Below are 17,917 nucleotides of genomic sequence, written 5' to 3' on the forward strand. Positions count from 1 at the left end.
AGGGCAGGAGCCACCCAGGCTTTTGGGATTTGCCCCACGTGAGCGCCAGATATTGGTGAAATTATTTAGGCCACTCCACGTAGTTAAAAGGAGATTTATTTAATGGCGTAACTTACAAATTAAGGAATAGGTAGGTCGCGGGGTCTGGGGAAGGTGTATCACAGTCCAGCGGTGTTCTCTGGAGCTCTCCTCTGTCTACCTCCACCATCCAGCGTCCTCGAACCAAGCGAGCGTTCGCCGATCCGGATCTCGGGTCCCCAGGCACCTCCCTTGGCCCCGCCTTGTAGGCGTGACAGTTGCCGAAGTCTCAATGGGGGTTGGAACTTCCAGAACAAAGCTGGAATGGCTACCCACTACAAGCCACCCCTATTTATGTGCTTATTTTCATGGAGTTTCCTCCATCAATGCCTAGGTCAGTACATGGAAATTGTTTTAAAAATGTAAACCGTGAACTCAATGTCTTTAGCAATTACATTTTCTCTATAGATGTACTATTATTCTGTCTGTAAATAATGACAATTTTATATTCTTCCTTCCCAGTTTTAAACCTTCTGTTAGCATATGTTAGTAGATATAAGTGTGTGTGTGTGTGTGTGTGTGTGTGTGTGTGTGTGTGTACATGTTTGTGTAGAGATTTTTATTGTCCTGTTTCTTTATCAAGCATGGGATAAGGCCTCTGGGAATTGCTGAATAGAAGTAGTGGTAGCTGCTGGGCTTGTGTGATTCTTATCTCAAGGAAAATATCAAAAAATCAACCTTGAGTACCATGTTTGTACTATAACATTTCTTTTGACTCATAGTATACTCATTATTTTTTATAAAAAAAAACACATGAACATGAGTTTAAATTTGTCAAATAACTTCTTCAGCTTTTTTTGTGACAGTCATGTGATCATCAGATTATCCTTTTTTTTTTTTTTTATCGTAGAGACTGATTTTTAAGCCCTATAGCAACTCTAGCCATTCCTGAAGCAAACTTGTTTGGTTTGCTTTTGTTTCACTCACTCTTTACATATGTATTCACATATATATGTTTGCTTAGGATTTTTGCTTATATTCGTGAACAGACTGGTCCTTCTGTTCTTAGGACATGCACAGTCTAATTTCCAGGCTATTGCCTGAAACAGGTACTAGGTTTACAAAAGTAAAATGAAGAGAATGCTTGCATAAACATGTGCAGGAATCTTTGAAATAGTACATTTTGATTATGACATCCCCCCTTTTTGGTATAGTCAGCGTTGACCTGAATCCAGGAAAATTACTGTTTGGATGAGGTGTTTTCCCAGTCAAAACAGTTGGCTTTCTAAGTTGCCTAGAGACCGTTTGTGTTATATTCTGCCTGTCACTTTGTGCTTATCAAAGGGCAGGATCAGACACCGACATTGTTTGGCATAGCTTTCCTTGTGAGTATTCAATATTCAAGGAAACTCTCCCTGATGCAGCTCAGAGTGTATGATCTTCCAAGCTGCTAAAAGATGCCATCCCCTGCGCATTTGCTGTGAGTGCATCCACGTCAGTTAAAATCTAAAAGCAGTTATTTTGTTAATGTTCAGATTAGATCTTTAATTAAGCTCTCATCCCCTCCAGCACAGACAACAATGTCAAACATGTAAGCCCCAAGAGGAACCAGAGTCAATGCATGCACTCATCTCCTTCAGTACATTTGGAAGAGACTTAAAAATAAAACTCCCAAGAGAATTTCCTAAGGGCATGTTGAATATCTAATTGTAAACTTAGAAGCTTCATTTAATTTGATTTCAAACTCTATGACAGGAGTTAAAGCAATAAAAATGTTTGTTTGGGTAATTTGGATTCAGAGTTTATCTTTTGTCAATTAAATTTTATTTTAGATATTTAATGTCATACATATGAAATTCTCTTTTTTTTACAGAGCCTAATGGTAAATAGAGGAAAATGTGATTTTTCTTTACCTGAGTTATAGTTGAGTAAGGCTAAGGGGGCAAAGACCTACGTGTACACCAGAACTGGCAACTCACTATGTGACTTTGCGTTTGTTTCTCCTTTTTTTTCCAGGATCATTTATTTATTTTGGGCCACAGCAGTCTACTGGGGTGGCCAGGCTTGGAAGTCCTATCCTTACCAAATCACTGACCACCTCTACTCCATGCCAGGTAACCACCTCTTCTGAGCCTCCGTTCTGTGGTTACAGTGACTGAGCTCAGAGTAAATTGATAGCAAATGCTTGCCTTGTTTTCTTTTTCATGATGCTTTAAGAGGTTTACAGGAGCTGCTTCAGCATGAAATGCTGCATCCTTCTAAAAGGCTTTGCAAGACATCGCCTCCATTATTCTCTTTATAGGGCCTGCTGTAGCCTTCAGTGCTTTACATTCTTTTCACATGGGCCTTTCAATAATCTAAAGTAGATGTATTTTGCCTAATTTACTACCTGTTTTGCTCAAGAGTGCAAAGTGAGTAGAATAAAATCAGTTAAGTAAGTGCCTGTTGAGAGAAAGCTAAATTTGTGAGAAAGGCTGAATATATGCAGGAAAAATTACATCTGTTGAAATTTTATTTTCAGTGAGTCACTGAGTTTGTTAATGCTCCCAAACACAGACAACAAGCCGTACAATTTTCATTCCATTTCAGTACAACAGAGAAGAAAGCATACCTCAGCAGGGGTTTAAATCTCCGGTTTGCCACTTACAATTGTGGTACATGTTGTTTGACCACAACTTTGGAGATAGCATTTCTACTGAGATGACAAGCATTAGTGTACTTCCTTCACATGACCATAAGCATGAAATTTACTTAAATAACGTCCTATATTTGGCACATAGGAGGTGTGATGGTTAATCTTTGTAGTCAGCTTGATAGGATTAAGAACTAGCATGGAAATGCAGTTTTGTATACGTCTATGATAGTGTTTCCAGAAAGGCTTAACAGAGATGGGAAGACCTACTTCAAATGTGGAAGGCCCCATCCCATAAGCTTGGGTTCTAAAAGAACACAAAAGTGAAGGCAAGCCAAGCAGCATCTTTCTCTGTTTCCTCACTACACAAGCGGTATACTTAGATACCACACACTCCTCCGACATGCAGCAGAGCCATATTCCCTGCAAGGAAGGAAAGGCCATTACATGGAATCAGAAAAGCAAACCCTAAGTTAAAAAGGAGAATCCAGGATCTAGAGCATGCCAGTATCATGGAATATTCTTTAAGGAAAGCTGCCCACAAGGAGTAGATCTGGCCCTAAAGAGAGGCTGTGTACATTGTGTGATATTCCTATGATGATGGATAATACTGAAACCATGAAACCAAACAAACCCTTTCTAAACTTAAGTTGCATTTATCATGTACTTGGGCATGGCAAGGAGAAAAAAGTAACTACCACAATAGGTATTTACTCAGCAGTCCTGTGGCTTTCTCTAACACCTAACTCTTACATCCAGAAGTGTCTGCTCACCTTGTATATTTTGCCATCCTTTGTAGAGGGTGAGCATGCAAGTCTCAAGATTTCAGTTCATTTTTAAGTCTGTACAGATCAGAAAGTAATGACTAGATCAATGCTGAAGCATGCAGTAAATTCAGGCCTCTAAATACAAGAGTGTAGCCATTTACTCAGACTCGTTGATGATGAATTGCTTATCATCCAGAGGTATAAATCTAATTATGTTTTCAGTTTACAATAGGTCTGAGTGTAGTGTCTGGAGCTCTTAATAGCTTGTCAGTTTCCTTTTGTTTTGTTTTTTAACTTTGCCTGCCCCCCCCATATCTTTGTGGGAATGAGAATGAAAGTCACTGCTTATCTCCCCTCTATTTCAACCTCACCCAAATGCCCTCAACATGTTTCTACCTTTCCTTTATTTTAATTAAACCCTATGTGATAGAATGATATAGATTTTTTTAGAAACCTTAGGAGCAATTCTGCACACTTTAAAAAGTACTTTACAAGCTAGCCTGGCTTTAATTCAAGGGCATAGACTAAGTTATATACACAAAAGCCATCAAGGGAATGGGATGTATTCACTTTGCCTTCATTCCATGTATTTGGAAACAAGTATTAAGAATGCATGACATTCTTAGGACTCACTGAGTGTCACTGAAAAACCCAGGTGTGTGTGTGTGTGTGTGTGTGTGTGTGTGTGTGTGTGTGTGTTCTTTTTGAAGATGTCCTGTATTTTTCATCACTATATGCTTGTTGAAGACCATTAATTATTGTTAGCCATTGGGATGACAGGTTTTCATCAATTTCTGTTGAGGAAACTTTTCTGTGTTTTTGGTAAAATGTGTAGCAATGCTATGGGTGTTTTGCAGATAGATCTCAGTGCGAACATCATTTCTGGTGTTTAATGTTGACCTCAGAACTAAGGCTTTATTCTCCAGTGGCTTCAGATACTGAGTTAATGGTTCCCCATTTTAAGTGGAAAATTGAAGTGCTTCAAAGACCCACTACAGACTTGCAGAAGTATTTGGTTTTCTTTTTTGTATTCATCTGCTTCAACTTTAGCCATCTTTGTGTTGGAGAGGAGTTTGGGCTACTTGACAGCACATTCTAGCTTAGAAACTAGTAGTAGACTGCATGGGAGGCCATTTGTGGCCAGAGATACAAATATTTAATGCTCTCACTCAAAGGATTTTTCTCAGTATATAAAATTTCCTTATTTATAAGCATAGGGTAATATATGATACTTTTATAAAAGTTACAGAGAAAGCAACCAAACCAAATTTCTATCTTCTTAGGTAATTGGAGAATCTGGCTGATTCTCTGATTCAGAACATATTGATAATAGTTCTATTTATGGAACAAATGTTCTTCATTATAAAATAATGCAGGAAAGCAATAAAATCACCCAAGTTGGGTACTTTGTTATGATTAAAGCCTCCATCTTACGAAATTATGTGATTATTTTCTCCCTACACTATCATATCAGGCTGATACCACTAAGGCTCGTTTTTGAAAAGACTTTGAAGAAACATGAGCTTTCTTCTGAGTCACCTTTTCTAATAGCACATTTTAGGGTCATTTTGTATGAATTACCTTGTACTTTATATATAGTCAACACATGGCTCCAACATGCGCATTGTTCTGCAGCTTGTCATTGTTCACAACGTGGACTTTAATTTCGAAGCTTCAAAAGTCCCTTCAGCCACTGGTGGAAACTTGGCCCATTTCCTCCAAACAGGAGATAGGACAAACCGAACACATGCAGACCAGAAGCCATCATTTCTCATTGATGCTGAAGTGTAGTTACTGGTTATAATTAGCTGGGAAATATGAAATATGAAGGAGATTAATGTGAGCATTAATATTTTCTGAGTTCACATTTATTGCTGCACAAAAACCACAGTGTTTTACTTTTAGGATTTTGCCATTAAATACAGAAAGCTCCATAATATGAACCTTGAGCTTTCAGTGTTTTTAATTACTTCTGCAACTATTATGCAATTATTTTAATGTGGCTTTGTTTGAACATAATTCACCATGTTCTTTTTCAAAAAATACACACAAGAAAACCAGGACAAAGGTGAATATGAAGGAGGGTTGTCTTTTACATGAAAGCTTTGGAGGAGCAGACTCTCTGTATTTTAACCTAAGTTTCTCAGCCAACGCAAGGGGAGACATATGTGCTTTAGAATCAAAGATGTCAAGAGGGGAAAAAAAAAACAAAAACAAAACCTTCAAAGTGGCTCTTCTCCCCTCAGAACTCATGGCTAAAATGATGCAAGCATTCTCCCTGTGGTTTAGTATGTATATGATCACTATGTGAGAATCACAGTTCTTGAGGCTGGAATTTAATAGCAGCAAACTGAATGCATGTTTGCCCTGATGATATGTGAGACTGGTCAGGGACATTGTATTAGCAACTTTTCTTAGTACCATTGCAAAGAGCTGACCAAGCAACTTAAAGGAGCAAGGGACTTAATTATTTATTTTAACTCATGGTTTAAAAGAGTTAAGCACCATGGTTACCTGGATTTATGGTCTTCAGCTAGGAATAATGGCAGAAGTGTGGCCGAGTTGCTGAACTGACTCTCACCTTGTGGTGGACAGGAAGCAGAGAGGTAAAGAACCCACCACCAGTGATGTAATTTCTCTGGCTAGGCTCCACCTCCTAGAGTTTGCTCCTACATAGCACAACTTGGTACTAGCTAAGAATCAAATTTCCCAAACATAAAGTAAGAATATTCTCCATATCTAAAATACAACTGATCTAGTGATTCAATGTACATAAAAGTGAGTATGATATAGTAATAGTTACAAAATTCACCTTCACTGACAATTTTAAAATTTCCCCAAAAGTAAGATGATGAACACATATCAAGGAACAGTTAGTGAATAAGTGATTCTGGGGTGTGTCAGTAATGATGCTCTCACATGAGTTGCAATGCTTAGATATTTTCTGATGGGTTCTGGGTGTGGTCAGTCTGTGGAGAAAAGGTTGAGCAAGTACATGGTCATATCACTTAAAGATTTCAGTGACTAAAAGAGGTTCAATCTACTGGTGATGCTAAACTTCCACTTAAGCCTGTTCAGAGAATGAACACTAGGAATAAATACAATTACACTAAGACTCTACAATTACCATGGGATAGGGAGGGGGTATGCACATATGTAAGTATGGAGTAGTCCTCTCCAGAGTACTTATTCCTAGTTGCATTGTTAGGACCTACAAATGTCTTCACTTTTTTTTCTCCTTTTTTTATGTTAATTGTTGTCCTTGTCATTACAAATATTCTTATTCTAAATGCTAAAATATGTAGCAAGTGTGGCAAAAACAGAAATAAATTATATATATATATATATTTATATATATATATATATATATATATATATATATATATATATAGTCTGATGCAAAACAAGAAAAGCAGAGGTAGAGAGGTAGCTGAGGGCAGGGGATACACCTGAGAAAGGACAAGATGACCATTCTGAGGAGTTCTGAGATAGGGAGGTATGTTAGTTACTTTTCTGTTGGTGTGATAACATGACACACCAAGGCAACTTACAGAAGAAAGACTTTATTTGGACGTCTGGTTCCGGAGGAATAAGCGCCCATTATGGAGGGGCAGGGCAGCAAGCAAAACTCATGGAAGCTGCATCAAGAAGCTCCCATCTTTAACCACAAGCATGAAGCAGAGAGCAAACAGGAAGTGGTGTGAGCTTTCAATCCCCCCACCCCAACACACTTCCTCCTACAAGGCCACACTCCTACACCTCCCCAAACAGCACCACTAATTGGCCACCAAATGTTCAAATGCCGGAGCTCATGGGGATATTTTCTTTTTTCTTTTTATTAAGAGATGTTCTATTCCTTTTACATATCAACCACAGATTCCCCTGTCCTCCTTCCTCCCACCTCCCAGCCTCCCCCCACCAACCCACCCCCCATTCCCACCTCCTCCAAGGCAAGGTCTCCCCTGGGGATTCAGCTCAGCCTGGTACATTCAGCTGAGGCAGGCCCAGTCCCCTCCTCCCTGCACCAAGGCTGAGCAAAGTGTCCCAGCATAGGCCCTAGGTTCCAAAAAGCTGGCTCATGCACCAAGAACAGGTCCCGGTCCCACTGCCTGGGGGCCCTCTAAACAGTTCAAGTTAAACAACTGTCTCACTTATCCAGAGGGCCTAGTCCAGTTCTATGGGGGTTCCTCAGCTATTGGATCACAGTTCAGAGAAAGACATTGGGGTAAAGGCTGTAAGAGATAGAAGGAAAGAAATCGATAATTTGAGCCAAGTTTTTGAATGAAGATAGATCAAAACTCAATGAAAAAGAAAACATAGATATGGAGGAAATGGCTCTCAATTCTAAGTAACATACTAGTGTGTTCTTTATTGACTTAAGTAGCAGAGTCACTAGATCTAGCTTACTGGCTTACTGGTGTCAGTCACCTGAGAAGGAGCCTTCCACTTGTACTAAATTGCATACGTGTGTGTGCTTGTATATGTTTGTTTGTCTATAAACTTTTATGCATTAAGAAAAATATGTATGAGTAGTTTGCCTGCGTGAATATCGCTGTACCACATGCCTGCCTGATTCCCATGGACGCCAAAAGAAGGCATCAGATCCCCTGGAACTGGAATTACAGATGTTTGTAAGCTGCCATGTGTGTGCTGGGAACCAAACCCAGGTTCTCTAGAAGAGCAGACAGTGTTCTTACTACTGAGCAATCTTTCCATCCCCCCCTCCCCCTGTTTGGAAACATTGTCTCTTGTAGACCAGCCTGACTTTGACCTCACTCTATAGTTGAGGATAACCTTGAACTCTTGATCTTCCTGTGTCCTGAGTGCTAGTATATTAGGTATTTTCTATAGTACCTAGCTTCAGATCCATATTAAAATAAATACCACAATGTAATTAGAGAATAAAATAAGTTGAATTTAAATTTCTACCCTAATTTTCAGTTAAGTAATTGTTCCATAGGAACAATTTTTTAAAGGCTCTCTGTGTAGTGTGATCTGGCCTCAAAATTGCTTTTTCTGTATCTCAGTATCTCAAGAGCTTTGAATACAAGCATCCACCAATCATCTGCTCTTTGGGAGTTTTTATTATCAAATGGAGGGTTCTTGATTACAATAACTCAGTCTTGAATGGTTATATTCAATAAAAATTATACCTTAGTGAAAACCAAATGTAAAATATCAGATATATATATATTAATATTGTATTCTGCTGTCCATAATGGCATAATTTTAAGCACTCTGAAACTCTGTTTAAAGCACTATGCTACAATGATGGGAAATTTCCTGTGTTGGGCTCAGTACTGTGATCAGTAGGTCTTTGTGGCTCCTGAGCACTTAGGAAAATGAATGTCACTGAGACAATTAAGTTTTCTCTTGCTGTATTTTAATTTATGTTTAAACATCTACACCATGTTATTTATTACATGTTTGTTATTACACTAGAATTCCTAATCTTCCTCCACTCCCACTGAATATTCTAGATTCCTAAGGACATCCAAGACATTATGTATTATCTGATAAAAATTCTTTCCTTCCCTCCTCTTTCCATATTCCCTCCTCCTTTTTCTTGCCTCCTCTTTCTGTCTAAATGTTTATAGAAACTAAACCCTTATGCAGTCCATGTATTCCTTTTTTTTTCCTTCAGTGTGTTAGTGGAATACCCACTATACACAAATTACTGTAATGGGTCTGTAAGGAATTTAAAAGATGCCTCATGAATTTGAGTTTAAAGCGTAATGGTTTAACACTGAGTGTATACCAGACCCTTGATGAGTATCTATTTGAAATTCCAGTTGTATTAAGCTTTGTTCAATGACTTCTCCCTTAACTTTGGAAGGTTGGTTGGTTTGAACTAAGCTGAAAGATTTAAGTCTCTACAATGCAAATTCTCTTAAATATAACTTGTAAGCTCCTCTGCTGTTGAATATGGATCTCCTTGGCACTTATGTTTAGTAACTATTAAAATGACTTCACAGTAGTGAAGAGCTGAGTGACAGCTTGACAGCTCAAAATACTGATGGGGTGTGAGCGGCTCCTGCACAACCAGGTTTAAAGCTCTCTTTTGCATATTCACAAGCTGGGAACATGGTGAGACTTACAGCAGGGATCTAAAATTTAATTGCCGTTGAGGAACAAGGCCTCACTTTTCATGACATTTAATGAAATGATTCCCTTTGGCTTTACATGTCTAATTTACCTGTCAAGATCTGAGTGTAGGTAAGCAAGGTAACAAAATCTAAGATGAAATGGACAACCAGAAAGGATGTTTTGATCAGGTCATGGCAATCATATCTACACAGGAAAATAATGACAAATTGAGACATAGAGTGGTTAGTATTTTGAACTGAAGAACAAAAGAAAAAACCACATCTTTTTCTTACCAGCTAAAAAACCCCCTCTTCGAATGTTTCATTTTTCTTACAATGTCTCTACAGCTTTGGTGCTCTCTATATGATAATGGGTAGGATGAAAAATCACTGTGTATCTGAACCTCATTTTGTGGAAGTTTTGGAAAAATATTATGCAGAATGAATCATCCCCAGACTGAAAGGATTAATCTTTTCCTTACACAGTACCAGGTCCTGAGAAAGTGCCTGCTAAGTGTTGGTGGAACAAATTAGAGCTCCTGATGCTAAGAGCAAACTGAGAAGTCTCTTTATTCTCTTCAATGTTCAGTTAAGTCACCATCCCCTTAGATGCCGTCATCCCTAATGATGACGAAGGAGTGAAATGGTTAAAATTTCCTAACCTCCTAAAGAATATTTTATGTGCCTTAAATTATTGATGAGTAATATCCCATCAGCATTCAAGTTCATCAATAATATCATAATGGAAAAATTAATGAACTTATTTGTTATAATTTTTGCTGTATTAAAAAAAATTTTCAGAGAATGCTTTTACTGGTTTGGGGTTTGAATAAAAATAGCATATATAATTATTCCCAATGTTGTAATGTTGAATCATGATTTGCACAACCCAGACTTACAAGAATCCATAGGGCAGGAACCAAGGAAACTTCTCTGGGAGTAGAATGGGAGGACCCATGGTGATGCTGGCAACAACTTATCCTCAAACTTATTTTTATCCGATTTATTGATACAATTTTGACAAATGTTAAAAATAACAACTTACACAGGTGCCAAATCTTTTTCAAAGGGGAGAAATAAAAACAGGTTCAATGGAAGTAATTAGTATTTTGTGGGATTTCACATTTTAAGGACAGAGCAAAACAAAGTCATGTTTATTATTAAAATATTCTGCGATATTTTAATTTTATTTTTATAAGAAATTATTCTGTGTACTTAGGGGGGTATGGATGTGAATGTATGAAGATCAGAGGACAGCTTACATGAGTTGGTCATGGGTACTGAACATGGTATTGGCAGCAGCAGGAGCCTCTGCTCTCTAAGTCATCCTGCTGACCCGCTATTTTCTTTTTCCCCTTTATTGAAAATATTTTTTCTCATATGATATATCCTGATTATGATTTATCCTCTCTCTACTCTTTACAGTTCCTTCCCATTCCTCTCCCCTCCCATCCAGATCTACCCTCTTTTCTTTCTCTCATAAAAAAACTAAGGGATTATAATGTAATATAACATAACATAATACGATAAAGCAAAAACTAACACATTGAAATAGGACAAAACAGAGGAAAAAAGGCACAATAAACAGTTATGTGGTCAGAGACCCACTCATCCACACACTCTAGAATCCTATAAAAACATTAAGCTGGGAAACCATAATATATTCCCAAAGGATGTATAGGGTAAAATGAGAGATAAATCCATAAATAAAATATGGCAAAGTAAAAATAAAGAATAAGACTAAAATTAAAACAAAAAGAAGCCCTGATACAACATTATGAGACAAGGAACCTCCAAAGAGGTTCAGTTTGTTTTCTCTTGGCCATCTACTGCTGAGCATGTGGCCTACCCTGAAGAGTAGTTTCCCTGGTGAGACTCCCTTAGGGAAAACTAAACTTTCTTTTACAGTTGGCTATCAGTTGGAGATAGCTTCTGGGTTAGGGCTGGAGGCATATGTCCATTTCTTTTAGCTCTCAGACCCCATCTGGTGCAGACCTGTGCAGGCCCTGGGAAGGCTGCTTCAGTTTCTATGAGTTCATATGTACTTTGGTCATGTTGATTTAGAAGGTCATGTTTTCTCTATCTCCTGTGGTTCTTTTTTTTCCCCTCACCCAGGTTCCTCTGAGCCCCAACAGGAGGTATTTGACAGTGACATCCCATTTGAGACTGAGTGTGAGGGCAATCTAGTTACATCTATCATCCAATTGATGGCCTGCTATTTTAAATGACTGACAAACTATACTAGATAGGTAAATATATATAATTCTGAACTTTTCTCTGCAGGTTCTGTTTTGGTATCATTTATCTGAGCATTCCCGCCTCTCTGTTTTCACAAGAACATCATTAGACGGCAGTTTGCTAAAGCAGAGTGAAGTGACCAGGTTCCCTAAATCTCAGTGGAGCCAAGCAAAAGTCGATCTTCATGCAAAAGCTGGAGAGTCTACTTTTCCTTTCCAGGTAAGCATATAAACAATGCAGCTCATCAGAAGGTATATGTTTCATACTAATCATTTCAGACAAGATAACATAGCCAATGAATATTTGCAGTATTAATAAGGTATTAATTTTCAGAGACAAGTAGACAGCTACCTTGGCCTAAATGCTCAAAATTATATATGGAAGTATAGCAACTATCAGAAATAAAACTTACGTCAGATGGCTGAGAGAAGAGAAATTTGGAAAGAATTTCAGGGATACAAGGTGGGCAAGACTGTCATGAAACAGTGCCACTTAGTTATGACACAGTAGTTGCCACCGAGGACACATAGCAGCACACATCGTGAACATATGGATACCTGCACAAGGCTGGGACCACCAGCATCCATCATGCATAGAAGGGGTGCCCATGATGGCCCAATTTTTCTTGGGGAGCTAATGAATCAGGTTGTTGTAAAGGAAGATAATTCATTTCCTCTAAATGAGGTACCGAGGTGATAAGATGGAGTTCGTAGGGAAAGGAAGAGGGATAACACAGGGCGAGGAGGATGAATATAATCACAGTTCAATGGATATGTGTATGAAAATGTCAAAAGTGAAGAAAAAGAATGTTTTCCTAAGTGAGTACGGCATATCTGGGGTAGACAAAAGTGATTTGGATTGTGCCTACATTTTCATCCTACTGCACAAGGACATTTGTTAACCTTTAATATAGTTGTCTTGCTCAATAATAAAAGCAGGTGACCATAGCTCACTCACTAGGTGGATACAGCTGTTCCTACCATTCTGGACTGTGACTTTCTTCTAGATGATGCAATTATAGAAACTAGATCAAATTATGTGGTGTTGAAAATACATTATCTCAGAGTCAGGGGCCATGAGATTCCATTCATTCATCTCAGTGATTGCAAATATTGTCCTATATCTTTTTGTTTCTTAATCTGAGAGAATACAGTGATCATAAACGAAGGACTTTGAGGGAGGCTGAGTACTAAAGAGATCATGGTGAAAATGGTGGGTGTGTTTGTGGGTTCTGGAACTTTGGTTTCAAGCCCAAATATACGATTATAGGGAAGTTGCTTAAGCCTTCCATGCTTCTGTTTCTCCTATTGGTATGGTACAGGAGGTTGATTGTTGGGACTGGAGTTGATAAATATACACATTCATCCAATGTTTGCTTCAGAATCAGTTGAGATGCATGCAGAAATCAAACAGAAAGCAACATATTTTGGAGCAGATGCTACTAGAACCTACAGTAATATTTTTAGTATAGGACATGCACTCAGACTACATAATACTCAGATAGCAACTGACTGCTGTAGAAATACTGGGCTCTCACTGTAGGAAAAGCCTTTTGTCTTTGGTAATAAATAGTAATAGTATGTGTGTATCTTAGTTTCATTCCCCGTTGCTGTGATAAAATACTCTGACAAAAGCAACTTAAGGGAGAAATAAATTATTTTGATTCACTGCTCCAGATTACACTCAACTGGCAGGGAAGTCACGATAGCAGGAGCCTGAAGGAGCTGGTCACATGGTTTCTGCAATGAAAAAGGAGAGAGAGATAAATGCAAGCTACTGATTAGATTGCTTTCTCCATTTTACACTGCTCAGAATCCCTGCCCAGGTAATGGTTTTATCCACTTGGACATAGGTATTCCAAGATTAATCAACTTAATCAAGATAATCCCCACACAGGCATGCCCAGGGGCCTTTCTCCCAAGTTATTCTAGATCCTGTCAACTTGAAGGTTAACACTGGCCACGTGTCTCCTGGAAACCAGCAGCCTCCCCTGAAAAAGGAAGCTGGAATGGAAAAGGGGGATAAGTTGAGCCTGCTCGGTGCCCTCTTCTACCATCCCCCATTAGTTAACCATTGTTCCCTTCATCAGAAAGAGTGCAGCAGGTGGCAGGATTGTTACTACATGTCACTCCTTCCAGTAAACATAGAAATATGTAACAAACATTAACTTTATGACTATTCACTTTATAGAAGCATTATATGGATTAGATATTTATAGATACAGAGAATCTAGCATGAAGTAACTAACACACAAGGAAGCTATTATTGTTCCTGTGGTGGTTATTATTTCCATATTGCTCAGGAATAGTGGATATAAAATCAGTGCTAAGATTCCTTTGTATTTTGAAAGGAGGAGTCCTTTTGATCAAAACTTTGGATTCAATAATTAGAGACTTCCCTCGTTACAGAAATCTCCTGATTCAATGGCAACATCAGTGGATAAAACAGTGCTGATGGCCTCTGCTGGGAGAAGTGTTTGACACAGAGACCACCTATGGATTCATCTCAGCGTTAGTCTCCATTGCCTAAAACAGGACAAGAAAATGGGGTTAATTTATTCTTCGTCTCTAGTTTTTGTATTCTACATTCGACTGCTTCAATATATTCATTTTTATTTAGACAGAAGCTCATCAAAATAATCTATCAAAGTTTGTTATTGACTGACATTTAGAAGAAAAGAGAATAACTGTTGAGAGGTCTAGCTATCTGAGAAATAATCTGAACTGAAATGCCTGCCCTCCATTGCTACTGGAGAATTTCAACAAAGTGGAGACTTTATTCTCTCTGATATTACTTGTTTGGGGTTTGAGTTTTGGATTTGCTTTTCTATGCAAAGTGAGACTACTGGTCCCTATCTGAAACCATACCAACTAGGTTGTAGATTGGTTGGCTGTTTTGTGTTGTTTTGAGATGTGGTGACCTCAGATGGTGATAGTTTCGAACATGACTCTGATTAGTGATCCCATGTTCTCTGTCCCACACCTGTGAGACTTGGTACCATGTTTTGGCTTTTCTTTCCAACAATCCTTGATATTGGTCTTTTGCTGAGCCTTATTCATGTTTAATTCACCCAAGAACAGGCTAGAATTCTCCTCTGCCTTTCTTTAATCCTTTTATGTATTCACTGTAGCACACATTTGTTTTGGAAAATACCGACAAGTGAAAAGAATCAAAGGGAGGAATTCCTTAATCTTTACCACCAAATTTTATCATTATAAGTCTATAATCTCAAGTCAGAAACTTCTGAAAAAACCTTGAAAGCAGTATCCTTTGGAATATTGAGAGTTAAAAAAAAAACATACCTGATGTGAATCAATGTGAGGTCTTCAGAAAGTTTATTTAACTCTGGATTTGTTTTTACTCTGTTATGCACATTTCCTATAGTACAAACAGTAAGAAATGGTACTTAGGTTACACTAACACTCTTAATCCGAGACTATTCAGATCCTGAACCCATCTGTCCCTCATAGACTTTGGATAAGAATTGTGGACTTATAATAACTTTGATATATAGTTCAGTTCAGATTTGTATATTTGTACATATGCATATAATATATAAAATATGTATACTTATATGCTATAAACAATTTACTACAACAATAGGATGTACATTTATAAGGTGTTTATAGCAAGTAATAAATAGAGAAATAAATATACATGCAGTCATAACTTGAAAAAATATCATCAGTTTGCTCATATATTAACGTTAATTATTCAAAAAGATACAACCTCGGTCTGGTTTGTACCTTTTGTCACCTATACCAGAAAATGCTGATATTATCTTGGTTTTAATCTGATTTCTCTAACTATGTATTTTAAATCCTGAAATTATATATGAAGCTTCTAGCTACATACAAGCTCATGCATCAACAACAAATAAAGATGATATTGTACCCATAGATATTCTATCTGGTACTCAAATCTGAAGATATTTAAAGTGAGTAGTTTTGAAACACTCTAAGGTTTGGACACTTAAGTTTAGTGGGCTGCATCATTTAAGGTGGTCTTGGTCTTAGTTTGATCATTGGCTCCATATGGTTAAGCTCTGAACTTATTTGTTTATGGTAATCCAATCCAGTCTAAACATGGGAAAGAAGAAAGGCTCTGGATTATGAGACCTATGTATTTCATTTGAAGCATGAAATTTGGATGCCGTGTGGTGCTTTGATGTGAATCGGAGACCATAATAGGGAACAAATTGCTCTGAGTTTCCTAGGAAATAATCACCCTTACTTGCTAGGACTTTCATTCTCCTGCTGGGAAAGGATTAGACTTCTTGTTGATTCTGTAAGAAAATTAATTTAACAGCCTTTCAGAAATCTCTCCATCACCTGGGTAGAAGAATTGGAAGAATTTTAGTCAAATAGTTCATTATATTTTTTCCAATCTGTTTAAACTTGGTCTGTTCCTGTTCAGCTGTTATGCTGAGCTTTTCACAAAAAAATATTTTGCAGTTTGGAATTTCATTCTTTTGTAACTTTACTTCTAAATTCTAATATCTAAAGGGGTTTTTTTTGGTCTGACTACTGTCCCTTGATTTCTTATTGAGCTAATGTGCATGTTCCTATTTAAACATAGTTGTATCATATTTTAGCTTTTATCTGAAAATGATGTTTATATTTTCCACAATGATTGATTTGATGTTCGTTCTCTATCAGTTATTATTATTAATCAATAACAATTTCATAGACTTATTTGAAGAGTCAGGGAAGGGTAAGATTTATAACACAGAAATAAATATCATCTGCATAAAGTTACTATGTCCTCAGTCTTCTCTGTTTGGGACCTCAGGAAATCTTGAGTTGATCAGTAGTTTTGGTATGAATCATTTGCTAAGGAACAGAAATTTCTTTATTCCACTAAATGATATAACACTGTATAATTACAGCTAACAATATCTTAAGCTAGACATTCTTCACAATGACTCTGTGATATTTAGCCAGTTACTTTTCTAAACTTTTTTTCTTTTACTTTAAAATGAGTACAAAAGCTATGCCATGTTCACAAGATTAAAGTTGTGGACTGTATATTGTAAATTCTACAGAAGAAATGGCTGTTCCTCTTATTATTGATACAGTCATTAGTTTCAAAAGCTACCACATTCTAGTTTCTTTCTAATTCTAACAGATTCTAATTTCTGTGTGTTCAGTAACTAATTTTCTTTAGGTTGTTTTATATAAGGAGGTAAGAAGATGTTATGTTTTGTTTTTTTTTTTCTGGGAAAGCTCCTAGTTTTGATGATGTATTAAGTAATCACTTGAATGTTAACAACATGAGCTATAATTTCTGAAAGCAAGAAATTTTGTGGTTTTCAAAATAATTTTAATTGGATTAAACAAAACTAACAAGGTCTTAAAAATAATTTTCAAAGGGAAATGCAGCTCTATTTAATTAGAAAATCGAGTTTTCATGTTACTCGAGGATCTTATCAAAGGAATATTTTAGCTTCCCTTTTCCATTGTTGAAACATTTCTTCTAAATAAACTGTTCCACATTTGTTAATCCTTGATCCTGTAGCTCCAAAAGGCAACAACTTTTAGTCACAACACAAAAGACTTGTTTGATAAAAAAAACAGTGATTAAGAATAATGGTTTGGTGAGATGGCACATCTCAGTGGGAAAGGCACATCCTGGCAAGGCTGAGGACTTGAGTTTAATTCCCACAGATTGCAAGTTGAAAACTGACTCATACACATTATTCTTTCAATTCCATGGATGTGTCATGACAAACATATACCTGCACACACAGACACACATGTTCACTCACATGTACATAAACACTAAATGCCAAAATTTCTTATAAAAATAGAAATAGACATGAGCTGATAATTACTTACAGTTATGTTTTGTAAGATTGAAGAACCATTTTTAAAAAGTGGGTGATTTTTAATTAATAGTATCATTGCAATCTTTCAATATGTGGTCATGAATTTAATTGCATAGAAGTAAAACCAGTGGAGTTTGAAGTGACTGAATATCAGTTTTCTTTGACTTTTGAATTCTGTTTAAAAGTAAAATTTAATAGTATTAGTGAATCACCTGGTATTTCTGTTTAGCCAAAATGAAATATGCAAATCTTCATGGTCTATATCATTTTTCTACTTCATTTCTAGTCAGGACCCATCAGTTACATATAAAGAGTAAAAACACATTTCTCTTCAAGAACAGAGTGGTAT

General features: G+C 37.1%; 1 protein-coding gene across 1 annotated transcript in view; it reads left to right on the forward strand.

Annotated features, from left to right (window-relative positions):
- Positions 1 to 17,917, forward strand: part of Malrd1 (MAM and LDL receptor class A domain containing 1) — a 609,872-nt gene that overhangs the window by 95,255 nt on the left and 496,700 nt on the right. Inside the window, exons 11-12 of the mRNA XM_059263620.1 lie at positions 2,035 to 2,132; positions 11,787 to 11,960. Of these exons, the coding sequence (XP_059119603.1) occupies positions 2,035 to 2,132; positions 11,787 to 11,960 (272 nt within the window). The remainder of the gene's footprint in view (positions 1 to 2,034; positions 2,133 to 11,786; positions 11,961 to 17,917) is intronic.

This window comes from Peromyscus eremicus, chromosome 5, assembly GCF_949786415.1.
Source record: "Peromyscus eremicus chromosome 5, PerEre_H2_v1, whole genome shotgun sequence".
Lineage (NCBI taxonomy): Eukaryota > Metazoa > Chordata > Mammalia > Rodentia > Cricetidae > Peromyscus > Peromyscus eremicus.